The following is a 15,535-nucleotide window of genomic DNA, read 5'->3' on the forward strand; positions in this document are numbered from 1 at the left end:
TTCTTAAAACGTGGCATAGTATGTGACCATGGAGTCAAAGATTATATCATAATGCATAGGCACAAGGGGGCCAAATTAAAATTGCACAAATCTTGCATTTCCTAATTTTTGAGAGTTGATTTTGCAAGCTTAACAATGTTCTTTTAACAGCTTTTGTAATAATGTATATAGTGCTCACAATGTGCTAGATACTGTACTGACATAAAGGAAGACAGTTCCTGCCCTAAGAGCTTAACTTGTACACAAGCCTGGAACTCCTTATGCTATTCGGCTCTCTCTGTGCCCTCAATTACTTCAGCCATCCTTCTGCCTGCTTTTGGAAAGAGTATCACTGTCTCTGTGCACTTGCTGACTAAGACAGTTAACCAGGGGTCTCAAAGTCCCGGCCCGTGAGCCATCTGTGACTCGAAAACCTCCCCACTGAGGCCCACGGAGGAGAGACGCATGCAGACATGCTGCTGGCAATGTCTGCTGCAGGCGCCACCCACCGCAGCTCCCATTGGCTGGGGGAAAGGGACAGAGATAGCATCATTAGTTGCCGGGCAGAGTCAGCCCTGGAGGCAGCATCATTAGTTGCCGGGCAGAGTCAGCCCTGGAGGCAGCATCATTAGTTGCCAGGCAGAGTCAGCCCTGGAGGCAGCGTCACTTTTCTCCCCACAACGAATATAAACCAGTCAAAATACCAAACACAACTATCTGATGCACACCTTGCTGCAATCCTGAAGGTTTCAACTGTTCAGTCACTGAGGGCAAACATCGACAAACTGACAGAACTGAAGCACTGCCAGGTGTCTGGCAAACACTAAAAACTCTCTGGCAGGCGAAGAATTATATGAAGTTGTATGACAGTTTTATTATTTCTAAGAAATTCAAAATAAAAAATACAATATAAACGTTTTCTTTTCTGAATACCATCTTCAGTGACCTTATTGGCCCGGCGGGAGGATTTGAGGACTGGCACTGGCCCTAAGGTAAATTGAGTTTGAGACCCCTGTTTTTAACGGTACTCCTCCCTCACACTCCTCAAGATCAGGTTCAGATTCCCACCAAGTCATCCAAGACCAGGTAACCTCAACACAATAGTCGCAATAGCCCATCTCATTTTTCAAGTTAAAACAAAGTTTATTGGTGTGAGATACAAAATAAAAGGGGAATTGCAAACAAAATAAGAGGTCATAAATAGACTATAAATACTGTGAGACCAACTTCCATGAGAAGTGTAGCTATCTGGGCTCTGTGCTTTTTGACCGGCATTAGTTAACAATGAAGAAAACCTTACATATTATACATGTCTTTGTATTCCTCGGCTGTTGCAAATGTTCTTGTAAACCTTGTCTGCACTAAGAATTGTACCAGTTCCTGACAGTAGATGTTGTCTGCAACAGGGGTAGCTGAACCAGAACTTAAAAAACAACATACATTCAACTGTGACGGTTGACAGGACCAAATTATGTTCAGCACATTTCCAAAACCATTGCTGGGGCATGCTCTTTGCGATAGGAGAATAAATAGCTTCCTTCACAAATCCTGAAGCTGCCACTAAGGGTCTGTCTATATGGCAAAAATAATCCTGCAGCAGCAAATCACAGAGCCCAGGTCTACAGACTGGAGCTCATGCTATGGTGCTAAAAAATAGCCATTAGATGCCCCAGCTCAGCCTGGAGCTTGGACTCTGAAACTTATTCTCTTCCCCAGGCTTCAGAGCCCAAGCTGGAATGTCTACATGGCTATTTTTAGTGTCATAGCATGAGTCCAAGTTTATAGTCCCAGACTCTGATACTCGCCACTGAGAATTCTGGGGGTTTTTTTGGCCATGTCGGTGTACCCTAAGGTCAACTGGCATATAGAATGACTTTCTAATGAAGAACAGATTTGATAGTTATACTCCACCTCAGACATGCACATGCTAGACCATTTAAAAAACATTATTTTCTGCCACATCTTCTTCACTGAGGGCAATGATCGTTTGTGTAGAAACCTACATATTTGTTTTGTCAAATGATAAGAAAAGGGCCTGGGGATTGAAGATTTAATGGAGTCTTTCCTATAAGAATGTACTAAGGGCCCTTCTAAAAATCTAGAACAGTGCTTGAAATGTTTCTTTGTATGGATATATAGCAGGCAGCTGCTTGGCAAGCATCCTGTGTGCATTGTCACTGTAAATGAATGTATTCTTAATTTGACCCAAGTAAAAGTTTTGGTTGACAGATTAAATAATGAAGAAAAATGCAAATGATTCCAGGCTGAAACTTTCTAGCTTGATGGGAAATTGGTGTGAGTAGCAAAGAGCATCTTGGGAGTTACAGGAAAGCTTACTGAGTTCACATGTGGGAGCACCCAGTGTCAAAGAATTCCCGCTCTCTTTCCCTTCCGTAGGAAGCTATAACTCCATGCTAATGGAGCAGGAGAGACAGAAAATGTTTACACCCTCTCCCAAATAACATGTCAATTTCTAAATTCACACTGCACAATAGAAGGTTGTAACAGGAAAGCACCAAAGAAAAAATAAACTGACAAATCAGGAAAGCAATGGGAAAATAGGAGTTATCTGTTTCTACCTGTATCATTTATTTTTGGAGTCTTCTTGATTTAAAATGTAACAGTCAAACAAAATCTATGCTGTAATAGTGAATCTTGCAGATCTAAAATTAGTATATAGTAACATTCTGTAATAATATATCATGTTAGCGTAACTAATAAGACTGGTGCTATTATATTATGCTATGAAAACAATGTATTTGACTTACTGAATCAACTACTTATTTAACATACACATATAAATTTTTAGATTAACAGTTACACCATAAAAACACTTAAACCTTAAAATGCAGAGATTCATAAAACTGTTGCATATCTAAGTGATCTACAGTCTTACCAGCAGTAGTCCAATAGATGCGGGGGCAGAACAGGAATGTAAACATGTTGCCAGAACATTGGGTAGAGCATAGCTGCAGACCCATGAATGCAGGCAGTTAACTGAAAGATATAAATCAAAACAAGATCATAAATAAGATAAAACTTAAGCTTAAAAGAAATGGCTGGCCAAATAAACAAATAAATCATAAAATAAAATAAAATAATCTGTTAGAAGTAGCAACTGGTTTGGTCTCTGAAGATTTGACTACAGAACATACATTGCACTGGTAACAAATGCTAGTGACGGGTGGAGTAATTCTGGTTCATGATGACTGTTGTTTGACTTAATTTTGTTAATATCTGAGAGTATATTTCGCCCAACACACACAATCTGAAGACAGCATTTCACATCTTCCTCAAAGCAACAGAAGCAGAATCAAAATCGGGGGCAGAAGGGAAGAGGGAGGAAATTAAAAAATGGCAGAAAAAGCCGGATTCTGGCAATTTCCACCTAGTGAGTAGCTTAGAGATGTAATGAAACAACGGTATAAATATTAAGGAAGAAAAAAAAATCTGTTACCTCAATAGTACAGTAGGAACTTGGGACTAATGAATCGTAAACAGCATGGGTTTCTCTAAAACAATTCCCCCCCAAGCAAATTGATCATTTTGGCTAGAATTACTGAATAAATGGGTAAAAGAAAGAGTCTGTGTTCCTGGACTTCAGCATTTGATCTACTGACTCTCACAATTTTTCATTAAAAGTTAATTCAAATTGGCTTGGACACTGACACAAACTGAGAACTAAAGATAAATGGCAATGAAATTGTGGGGAGGTGCCTAATAAGGTGCTGGAGGAGTTGATTTGGGTCCCAACCTTATTTAAAATCTTAATTAATAACCAGAAAGAGAATGTGAAATTTACTGAAGGAATTAAAATGGGAGATGTTGTGAACCCCTAAACGGACAGATACTTAAAAACACAAGGAAGCAGAAAGGGTCAAAATACTGCATGAGCAGGCAATAATATTAATATTTAATTAATAATTATTAGTATTTGTATTACTATAGCACCTAGGAACCCTAGTCATGGACAATCATCCCACTGTGTTAGACACAGTGCACACACAAAATAAAAAGTCCCTGGCTCCAAAGAGCTTACAATCAAAGAATCAGAGAAGAGACAACAGAGGCGTATAGACAGACAGTGGTGTCCAAGGAAACAATGAGACGGTATTGGTCAGCATGGCAGGCAGTGAATGAATGGATTTACCCTGGGAAACAAAGATAATGTCACGTACCTTGTGAGTACATACCTAGAATAATGCTCAGCTTGGAGTATAAGAAACAATTTAAATGAAATTAAAAGAAATTCAGGAAAATGTTTAAAGGAAGGGAGGAACAGACTTCTGAGGAAAGATAGAGTCAAATACATACAGTTTGACTAAATGACGACAAAGACAGACAACACTCTCTATGTATATCTAAAAGGTGTAAACTCCAAGGACATGCAGCAGTTTAGGGTGACCTACAGACATAATAGGATGAAATAAAACAAAGGAAATGTCAGAATGATCATTAGGAAGCATGACTTAGCTGTGGGACTTATTAGGTTGCAGTGTAGTCCCCAGAAGGCAGTGGAGTCATTTGCAACTGGACAAACCACTGAGATATATACTGTACCACAGGGAACCAGTGACTGGCAGAGGAAATGGTCTAGGTGAGCTAACAGGTCTTCGTCTCTAATGTCAATTCTTAAACTAAGACTTATCCTGCAACACAACAAGGCACAACAGGCTGCCCCATCAGGATTCCATGTTGGGGAAATAAGTCTCAATTGTGAATCTAGTTTCTGTGGTTCATGCCAGAGCCTTTAATGTATTTTCAATCCAGTTTTTGTTGGCTTGTTTTAACACATGGATAACTGTTAGTATGTGAACAACAAAACCTGTTTTTGGAGTTAACGTGTGTCTGATTGGGCGTCAAGAATGAAGACGGACTATATTTTAAACACATCTTATTTTTAGCCCATGAACTAAAACCTACTGAAGTCTAGGGATGAAACAGACCTGGATAAGCTGCGAGGATACAAGAAGAAATACTGAGATTCTCTGGAAGGGAGTCAAGGCTCTTTGCACCATGATACAGCTACACAGAACCAGTAGTTTTACATTTAATGGCAAAAATGTAACCATTAAAGTGAATAAAAATAGATTTTACAATTTACTCCTCAAAAACAGATGGTTTTTCCCCTCAATTTTTTAAAAATCACTCCCAGGCTGGTAACCTTGTATGCCACGTATAAGCCCACAGTTGACTTTTATGACTGAGCTATATACCACTATGTTAGAAAGCCAGAGCCTTAAGATATACACTATAGCTAGAGAAGAGATGTTAGAATATTTAGTATTATTATATTTTAAAAAAATAGATAAATAATCTACCATAGTTACAGAAGCCAGTACTGTACTGCAACCCTGTGAAAAGTATTTGCCAATCTCATGGAATATTAATTACTGCCTGATTATGCCATTAGATAGCCATCTGATGTGATTATTAGGGCCTCAGGCTCTCCATTTCATAATATATTTACATTGGGATTCAGAGACTTATTGCTGATCACAACATCAAGAAGGGTTTCCCTAAACCTCTCACTGCTAGAAGCTGGGACTGGACGATAGAGGTGGACCACACGACAAATTGCTCTGTTCAGTTCATTCCCTCTGAAGCATCTGGCACCAGCCACTGTCAGAAGATAGGAAACAGGCTAGATGGACCATTGGTCTGACCCAGTATGGTCATTCTTACGTTGTTAAGGGTTACAGCAATTAGGTGAAGGAGGGAAACACACCATTTTCTATAATATTTCTGATAACTAAGACAAGAAAATATCTAAAAAGCAAATTCTAATAGTATGCAAAACCTGGAAAAGGAGGTGGGAGGATTTTCTTGTCCCCTATAAATGACACAATGGGAGAGGGTTAATCTTAAAATATGACTGAACCATACAGAAAACAATTGATTCTTTGGGATGTAATCGGCATAAAAATCCAAGGGTCCAAAACTTATTTGGTGTATCACACAAGAGTAATAACGTAACAGTTTTAACAATGTTTATGAGGGTATCACTTAGCGGTGTCTGACCTCTGCTTCAATGTTTAGGCCTCTATATTCTTTTTACCCTTTTTGATGCTGCATTGCAGCCTTGTTTACATCTCAAGGCAGAGATGGTTCCTGGGATGAAATGACAAGCCAGTTTTTAACACTGCCTTTCATAGAATCATAGAATCATAGAATATCAGGGTTGGAAGGGACCCCAGAAGGTCATCTAGTCCAACCCCCTGCTCAAAGCAGGACCAATTCCCAGTTAAATCATCCCAGCCAGGGCTTTGTCAAGCCTGACCTTAAAAACCTCTAAGGAAGGAGATTCTACCACCTCCCTAGGTAACGCATTCCAGTGTTTCACCACCCTCTTAGTGAAAAAGTTTTTCCTAATATCCAATCTAAACCTCCCCCACTGCAACTTGAGACCATTACTCCTCGTTCTGTCATCTGCTACCATTGAGAACAGTCTAGAGCCATCCTCTTTGGAACCCCCTTTCAGGTAGTTGAAAGCAGCTATCAAATCCCCCCTCATTCTTCTCTTCTGCAGGCTAAACAATCCCAGCTCCCTCAGCCTCTCCTCATAACTCATGTGTTCCAGTCCCCTAATCATTTTTGTTGCCCTTCGCTGGACTCTCTCCAATTTATCCACATCCTTCTTGAAGTGTGGGGCCCAAAACTGGACACAGTACTCCAGATGAGGCCTCACCAATGTCGAATAGAGGGGAACGATCACGTCCCTCGATCTGCTCGCTATGCCCCTACTTATACATCCCAAAATGCCATTGGCCTTCTTGGCAACAAGGGCACACTGCTGACTCATATCCAGCTTCTCATCCACTGTCACCCCTAGGTCCTTTTCCGCAGAACTGCTGCCTAGCCATTCGGTCCCTAGTCTGTAGCTGTGCATTGGGTTCTTCCGTCCTAAGTGCAGGACCCTGCACTTATCCTTATTGAACCTCATCAGATTCCTTTTGGCCCAATCTTCCAATTGGTCTAGGTCCTTCTGTATCCTATCCCTCCCCTCCAGCGTATCTACCACTCCTCCCAGTTTAGTATCATCCGCAAATTTGCTGAGAGTGCAATCCACACCATCCTCCAGATCATTTATGAAGATATTGAATAAAACCGGCCCCAGGACCGACCCTTGGGGCACTCCACTTGATACCGGCTGCCAACTAGACATGGAGCCATTGATCACTACCCGTTGAGCCCGACAATCTAGCCAGCTTTCTACCCACCTTATAGTGCATTCATCCAGCCCATACTTCCTTAACTTGGTGACAAGAATACTATGGGAGACCGTGTCAAAAGCTTTGCTAAAGTCAAGAAACAATACATCCACTGCTTTCCCTTCATCCACAGAACCAGTAATCTCATCATAAAAGGTGATTAGATTAGTCAGGCATGACCTTCCCTTGGTGAATCCATGCTGGCTGTTCCTGATCACTTTCCTCTCATGCAAGTGCTTCAGGATTGATTCTTTGAGGACCTGCTCCATGATTTTTCCAGGAACTGAGGTGAGGCTGACTGGCCTGTAGTTCCCAGGATCTTCCTTCTTCCCTTTTTTAAAGATTGGCACTACATTAGCCTTTTTCCAGTCATCCGGGACTTCCCCGGTTCGCCACGAGTTTTCAAAGATAATGGCCAGTGGCTCTGCAATCACAGCCGCCAATTCCTTCAGCACTCTCGGATGCAACTCGTCCGGCCCCATGGACTTGTGCATGTCCAGCTTTTCTAAATAGTCCCTAACCGCCTCTATCTCCACAGAGGGCTGGCCATCTCTTCCGCATTTTGTGATGCCCAGCGCAGCAGTCTGAGAGCTGACCTTGTTAGTGAAAACAGAGGCAAAAAAAGCATTGAGTACATTAGCTTTTTCCACATCCTCTGTCACTAGGTTGCCTCCCTCATTCAGTAAGGGGCCCACACATTCCTTGGCTTTCTTCTTGTTGCCAACATACCTGAAGAAACCCTTCTTGTTACTCTTGACATCTCTGGCTAGCTGCAGCTCCAGGTGCGATTTGGCCCTCCTGATAACATTCCTACATGCCCGAGCAATATTTTTATACTCTTCCCTGGTCATATGTCCAACCTTCCACTTCTTGTAAGCTTCTTTTTTATGTTTAAGATCCGCTAGGATTTCACCATTAAGCCAAGTTGGTCGCCTGCCATATTTACTATTCTTTCGACTCATCGGGATGGTTTGTCCTTGTAACCTCAACAGGGATTCCTTGAAATACAGCCAGCTCTCCTGGACTCCTTTCCCCTTCAAGTTAGTCCCTTTATTAGGCTGCACCCCATGAAGACTGCTGCTTTTGCTTTTCTATGTAGGTTTATATAAGGTCACCTCTTATGTGGTATCTGTGAGTTTCTGAATGTCAGTAACTTGCCTTTATTAACAGAGGAACATGTGTATACAGGAAAAGAGAGGAGTCAAAAGCCCTAGCTACAAGAATTCTTTACGTTACTGTGCCATGAGCATCTCCAGTTTGGAGATTTTCCAAATGTAACCAGTTTGTTGTTATCTCAAAACCCTTCTTTCCTGTTAACTTATTTAAATAGATACGATGCTCTTTGTGGATGGTGCATAGTGTTATTAAGAAAGAAAAAGTGGAATCCATAGTAAACACTCACTGTATTGGTTAAGATCTAATTCTTAAAAATGTTCTTCAGTAACATGGGTTTGTCTGTCCCTGTACTCGTCTCCGTATGCCTGTTTCCTATCCTGCCCACATTTTGTCAATTTACCTGTTCTGTTCCTTATGCACCACTCAAAACAAGACATTTAGGGGAAAGCACTATTCTAATATTAAGAACTTTATGTAGTCCTGAAATGTACAATGCACTTGTAAAAACATACAATAAGACACTCTCTGCTCTCAAGAGCTCACAATCTAACACAGCATTTCACAGCCAAAAGGGGTTTTAAAATTATTGTTAGACTGTGATCTGTATCACCCTTGTATGGTGACCAGATCTTCAAGTATATGCATCTGCATTCATTTCTCTTGTGCTGCTCTGCACAGATTGGTAGGTTCACGATTATGGTAAAACACAGTTCTCCTTTGCAAACATAAGGAAAAAAAATTTAAATTAGTAAATGGAGGAAACTGAAGATTTGGAGGTTTGGTCCAGATGCTTGACAAAAGCTCTTGGATATGGAAACTGGAATAGAATAGAAAACAGGCTTTTAAGCAAGACTGACGTTCAGATACTATAAATACAGATGTAGCTAGTTTATAGATTTTTAGTACTTCCTGGGCTGTTTTAGATAATACAGAAAGAATAATGTTTCCAAGTCTATTTCCACTTCTGGACCCAAAACAGGAAGTGCAATTATCCCCTCACCCCTCATATCACACTTATTTGAAAAAAAATCAGGAGCAGTTAAATATTTAGGTTTGATTCAAGTTTTGACCAAAGGGTTTGGGTTACTTTTTCTGGACCCATTCACCCATCCCCAATTACAGGTTGCAAGCTAAGAGAAAGTTACTCACTTTGCAGTAACCAAAGTTCTTCGAGATGTGTCCCCCTGTGGGTGCTCCACTCCAGGTGATAGTGTGTCCCAGTGTCGTTGATCAGAGATCTTTGGTAGCAGTGCCTGGCCAGGACATGCGTGCTCAGCTGCTGTCTCGCAGTCTTGTTTGAATGTGCCTGGACACACACGTCCCACGTCCCCCTCAGTTCCTTCTCTACTGTGGAGAAGTCAGTATAGAACTCCAAAGTAGTGGGGAGGTGGGTGGGGAGTGGAGCACCCACCCGGACCCACATCTTGAAGAACTTCAGTTACTGCAAGGTGAGTAACTTTCTCTTCCTCTTTGAGCGCTGTCCCTGTCAGTGCTCCACTCCAGGTGAATGTGAAAAAGTACCCGCTAAGGCTGGTGGGACTTTGGAGTTGCAGCAGTGAGTACTGTAGACAGTACTGTGTGGCCCACTACGGAGTTTGCTGTGGTATCCTGTGTGATAGCAAAGTGTTTAGTAAATGTGTGTTCAGAGGACCACGTGGCCGCCTTACAGATATCAGGAATGGGTACATTATGGAGGAAAGCAATGGATGTTGACATGGCTCGAGTAGAATGAGTTCTGATGCCTTCGGGCAGTTGAGCATTTTGAATGCGATAACAGGATCTGATGCAGTCAGAGATCCACTTGGAAAGTCGTTGTTTAGAAACTGGTGCACCCTTTGATCGCTCGGTTATGGAGACAAATAGGCGGGAAGACTTACAAAATGGTTTAGTCCTGTCTAAATAGAAGGCCAGTGCTCATCTGACGTCGAGGGTGTGCAGCGTTGCCTTGTGTGGAGTCATGTGAGGTTTGGAATAGAATGTAGGTAAGTATATTTATTGGTTAAGGTGGAAGGTGCGTACCACCTTAGGGAGAAATTTAGGATGGTTTTGCAGGGTAACTTTGTCTTTGGAGAAGGTTGCGTAGGGAGGGTAGGCCATCAGGGCGCTTATTCCCCCTACCCACCTTGCTGATGTTATAGAAGAAGGCTACCTTCATGGACATATGAAGAAGAGATGAAGTAGCTAAGGGCTCGAATGGAGGTTTCATAAGACCGTGAAGAACAAGATTGAGATTCCATGCAGCTGCGGATGGGTAAATCTCGGGGTAGAGATTTTGTAGGCCCATGAGGAAGCATTTTATGGTGGGGTGGGCAAAGAGTGAATATTCGTACCCTGATGGAGCTGAGTGAGAGTCCATTCTGTTTTAGTTCCAGGAGGTAGTCTAGGATGTTAGGAAGGATCAAGATATGGGGTGATAAATGTTTGTTTGAACACCACAGGGAAAACCGCTTCCACTTCTGCAGGTAAGTTTTATGAGTGGAGTCTTTTCTACTATGCAGGAGGACATATCGGACTTGCTCAGAAAAGGCTAATTCGTGGGTCTGGAACCATGAAGGAACCATGGTGTCAGGTGGAGTTTCTGGAGCTATGGGGTGAAGAATTTGTCTGTTGTCCTGGGAAAGGAAATCTGGTCTGTTGGGGAGAGTCCGTGGAAGACGGGCGGATATGTGGAGCAGGTAATGACACCATGTCTGTCTCAGCCAAGCTGGGGCAATGAGTATGACCCGGGCCTTGTCGTCTCTGATCTTGTGAGGAATGCGTCTTTGAGAGATGCAGTCCCGAATCCCACTCTGGAGCAAAAGAGGTGGCATTTGCGATTCTGGGTTGTGGCAAAGAGGTCTATTGACGAGGTGCCCCATTGGGAGAAGAGCTGTTGTAGAATTATGGGGTGCAATTCCCACTCACGTCCTTTGAAGAAGTGTCTGCTGAGTGTGTCGGCGGTAGTGTTGTTACAGCTGGGTAAGTACGACGCAACAATTTGTATGTGGTGTTGTATGCACCAATTCCATAATCGGATGGCTTCCATGAATAGGGAGTGTGATCGTGCTCCCCCGTCTGTTGATGTAAAACATACACACTATATTGTCCGTTAGGGTCCGGATAGATTTGTTCTTTCTTAGGGGAAGAAAGTAGAGGCAGGCTTGTCTCACTGCTCTGAGCTCTAGGAGGTTTATGTGTAGACACGTCTCTGGCACAGACCAGTGGCCTTGTGCTGTGTGTCCCTCCAGATGCGCTCCCCAACCTATCAGGGAAGCATCCGTGGTGAGCATGACCGTGGGGGATTGCTCTTGAAAGGGAACGCCAATGCAAAGGCTCTCTGGTCTTGTCCACCATTGCAGGGAAGCTAGTATGTTTGCTGGAGGAGTCAGTAGTGTGCAGAGGCTGTGCCTGCTGGGTTTGTAGTTTGAGTTGAGCCAACCCTGAAGACATCTCATGTGCAGCCTGGCTTACTTGACCATGAAGGTGGTAGCTGCCATGTGTCCAAGGAGCTGCAGGCAAATTCTTGCCTGTATCCTGGGATGAACAGAGAGCATATGTATGAGGTGTAAGATAGTGAGGAATCTGGTGTGTGGTAGTGAGGCTCTGGTTCAAACTGAGTCCAGGTGAGCTCTAATTAATTCAATCTGCTGTGTAGGCGTCAGGGTGGATTTTTGGACATTTATTTGTAGGCCCAAGCTGTGGAAGAGTGAGATGGTGAAATAGGTAACTTGAAAGCATCTCGGCATATGAGTTGCCCTTGATGAGGAAATCGTTTAGGTCGGGGAAAAGTATGATCTCATGTCTGTGGAGGTGGGCCACGACTATGGCTAGGGTTTTTAGAGAATACTCTCAGTGCTCTGGAGAGTCCAAAAGGGAGTACCCTGTACTGGAAATGGTCGTGTCTGATTGTGAAGCATCAGAAGCGTCTTTAGGCCAGATGAATGGATATGTGAAAATAGGCATCTTGTAGGTCGAGGGCTGTGAACCAGTCCCCTTGTTCCAGTGCAGGTATTATTGTGCCTAGTGTGACCATCTTGAATTTTTGTACTCTTACGAATTTGTTCTGTCGGCGTAGGTCTAGTATAGGCCTCCATCCCCCTGTCTTTTTCTGGGTCAGAAAGTAATGGGAGTACAATCCATTCCTCGTTGTGTTGGCACGGGTTCCACTGCGCCTATCCATAGAAGGTGATCCACTTCTACACGAAGTAGGTGCTTGCGAGAGGGGTCCCTGAAGAGTGACGGAGAAGGGGAAAGGGTAGGAGGGTGGGATATAAAAGGGATGGAGTAGCCAGACTGAACTATTTCTAGGACCCAACGGTCCTGTGTAATCTTCTGCCAGACATGGTGAAAAGCCTGGAGGTGGTGGCCAAATGGGCAAGTAGGCAGTGGAGTTAAGGAATGGTCCTGCAGACCCTCAACCAACGCTTCAAATTTGTTGTTTATTTCCCACTGGGTGGGAAGTAGCTGTTTGCGCTTGGTTTTGTCTGCTCTTAGGAGGTCTAGGGCAATTCCTAGGCAGGTCTTAAGGTCTGTTCTGAGGCCGGTGATACTGTTGTGTACGTGGCCTCTGGTAAGGTTGATACTGTTGTCTCCTGGGAATTGATGGGTAGATGCCCAGGGTGCTTAGGGCTGCTCTAGAGTCTTTCATGGTGTGAAGGACCTCATCTGTTTTGTTTTGGGGGTTTTTTTTGGAAAAAAATCTGTCTTTATCGAAGGGGAGGTCTTCCACTTTGGTCTGCAGGTCTCTGGGGAGACCTGATGCAGAGAGCCAGGAAGCTCTTTGCATAACCACAGCAGTTGCGGTAGTACGGGCAGCTGTATCTGCCATGTCTAGAGATGCTTGTAGGGCCATTCTGGAAACAAATTGGCCTTCGACAAGCACTGATTTAAAGTCTGCTCTCCTGTCCTCTGGAATACGTGAGGTAAAGTCAAAGAGTTTATTGTAGTTATCAAAGTCATAGCTTGCAAGTAGGGCAGAGTAGTTTGCAATTCTGAATTGCAGAGTGGAGGAGGTATAAAACCTTGTGGCCCAGGCATCAAGATGTTTGAGGTCCTTGTCTTGAGGGGTGAGCCGGTAGTGTGGCTGTTTTGTCCTGTGGGTCGCAGCATCCACTACAAGAGAATCTGGTTGTGGGTGAGAGAATAAAAAGTCTACGTCCTTAGCAGGAATATAATATTTGCGTTCAGCCTTTTTGCAAGTTGGTAAGATAGAGGCTGGAGTCTGCCAGAGAGTGCTAGCTGGTTCTAGGAGTGAGTAATTTATGGGAAGCGCGATCTTTGAGGGCGCAGAGAGTTGAAGGATTTTGAGGAGTTTGTGTTGTGTCTCCTGGACGTCTTCTAAAGGGATCTCTTGGCTGAGTGCCACTCTCTTGAAAAGTTCCTGGAACTGTTTCAGGTCATCCACATTCTGTGGAGGCGGAGGCATGAGGGCTCCATCTGGAGCTGATGGAGAGTTGGGGTTTGGCGAATCAGGGTATGGTCCCTGGCCCACATCTTCAGAGTGGGGTTCAGGCGCTCTAGAAGTAGATGGAGCTGAAGGCACAGAAGGAGCTTGTGGTCTGGTGGAAGAAGCATGAGGTCGAGTGGCAGTAGGAGCTGGCCAAGGGTACCAATGAGGCCAAGGCATGGGATAAGAGAAGTTAGGTGCCACCCATGGAGGGAGCGGGGGGGGAGTAGGGAAACTGAGGCTGGTGGTGGTTTGCCGTGATCTGAGGTGTAAAAGGTTCTGGTGCAGGAGGAGAGGCAGGTGGGGAGAACTCCTGCTGTTGTTGCATATCAGGCTTGCTGTCAGTAAAGTTGGTCAGGTCAGGAGGGGAGAGCGGCTGGTCAAAGATTGAGCACTGTGTGTCCAGGAGCGGAGAGTTAGGCTCAGGTGCCAATGAAAGGTCGTCTTGACTCAGGAACTGTTTTTCCTGTTCCCTAGGGTCTGGCTCCGCTGAGCACGATCTGTGCTCTGAGGCATACACAGATTTTTGTTTAGCTTTCCCCAGTGCCGCGGGTCTCTTGTGTGTGCCCTGTGAGAGGTCCGTTGCTGCTGCATGAGCGGCGGGCAGGCTCAGTGCCGATGTTCTTGTCTGCACTGGAGTAGAGCGCGCTGTCAGCACAGGGGCTATTTTTGATGCCGAAGAGATCTTCCCTGCACGGGAAGTTGGGTCCCTGGCTCTGCGCTCCGCGAAAGCTGCTGAAGTGCTGGGACGGTCGGAGGCTCCTGCCTTCAAGTGCTAACAGCACTGAGGGTAAGGATCTTGCAGGAGACTCTTTACCCTTGTGAAAGTCTCCGCTTGGAGACGGTTGGGCTTCTTGCCTCTCTGCCTGAGAGGGTGAAGCTGTGCTCCTAATAGGTTCAGACCTGGCCGGGGAGTGTGAGGGAGAGGGTTTGCCATTGCCCTTCTCTGGAGATGGCTGTAGGGATTTCTGCAAAAAATCATTTTCAGCAGCAGGTCCCTGTCATGACGAGCCCTGGTTTTGAGGCTTGTGCAATGGAGGCACTTAGCAGGGACATGTGTCTCGACTAGGCACTTCATGCAGCGTGAATGTCCATCGGACTTTGGCATAGAGTCCTGACAGGAGAGACACTTTTTAAATCCTGAAGCCCCTGGCATTCTTGAACTTGGGAGTGCCGGGGGAGAGTATCTCCGCGGGAGACGAGCTTGAGGAAAAAAAGTTGGGTTTTTTTGTTTTGTTTTTTAAACTAAGTAACTATTCCAAAGGAAGGGAAACAACTGGGATGTTACTAACTAACTATTTCTATATTTTTGTGATTGTTTCCTTCAGAGTCCAGGGAAGAGTGTTAGCACTGCCCTGAGTCCCGTCTTCAGCCAAGGACGGTTGAGAAGGAACTGATGGAGATGTGGGACACGCGCACTCAGGCAGACTCTAACGAGACTATGAGACAGCAGCCGAGCGTGTGCGTCCCGACCAGGCACTGCTACCGAAGATCTCCGATCAACAGCGCCAGGACGCACCATCACCTGGAGTGGACCACCCACAGGGACAGCACTCGACAAAGAAGAGTGGTTTACCAATGACTCTATCAAGGTTTATTTTATGTCCCTGAATGCTGAGATAAATCTGTTAAAAAAAATTCACATTTAGGGGAATATTCTTAGTAGTGTAATTCCCACCAACACTAATGGAGAGCAAGCAGCTACTGCATCATGCAATGAGCTGAGAATATGTTTCTTAAACTAACACTTTGTCTGCATTTCTAAGTATCCATAATTTTCCTGATAGAGGAACATTAATCAATT

General features: G+C 44.2%; 1 protein-coding gene across 5 annotated transcripts in view; it reads right to left on the bottom strand.

Moving 5' to 3' along the window:
- Positions 1–15,535, bottom strand: part of DENND1A (DENN domain containing 1A) — a 381,020-nt gene that overhangs the window by 166,866 nt on the left and 198,619 nt on the right. For all 5 annotated transcript variants that reach the window (XM_073313958.1, XM_073313955.1, XM_073313954.1 and 2 more), the window contains one exon: positions 2,876–2,976. In XM_073313958.1, coding sequence (XP_073170059.1) covers positions 2,876–2,976 — 101 coding nt within the window. The remainder of the gene's footprint in view (positions 1–2,875; positions 2,977–15,535) is intronic.

This window comes from Lepidochelys kempii, chromosome 16 (assembly GCF_965140265.1).
Source record: "Lepidochelys kempii isolate rLepKem1 chromosome 16, rLepKem1.hap2, whole genome shotgun sequence".
NCBI classification, from domain to species: Eukaryota; Metazoa; Chordata; order Testudines; family Cheloniidae; genus Lepidochelys; species Lepidochelys kempii.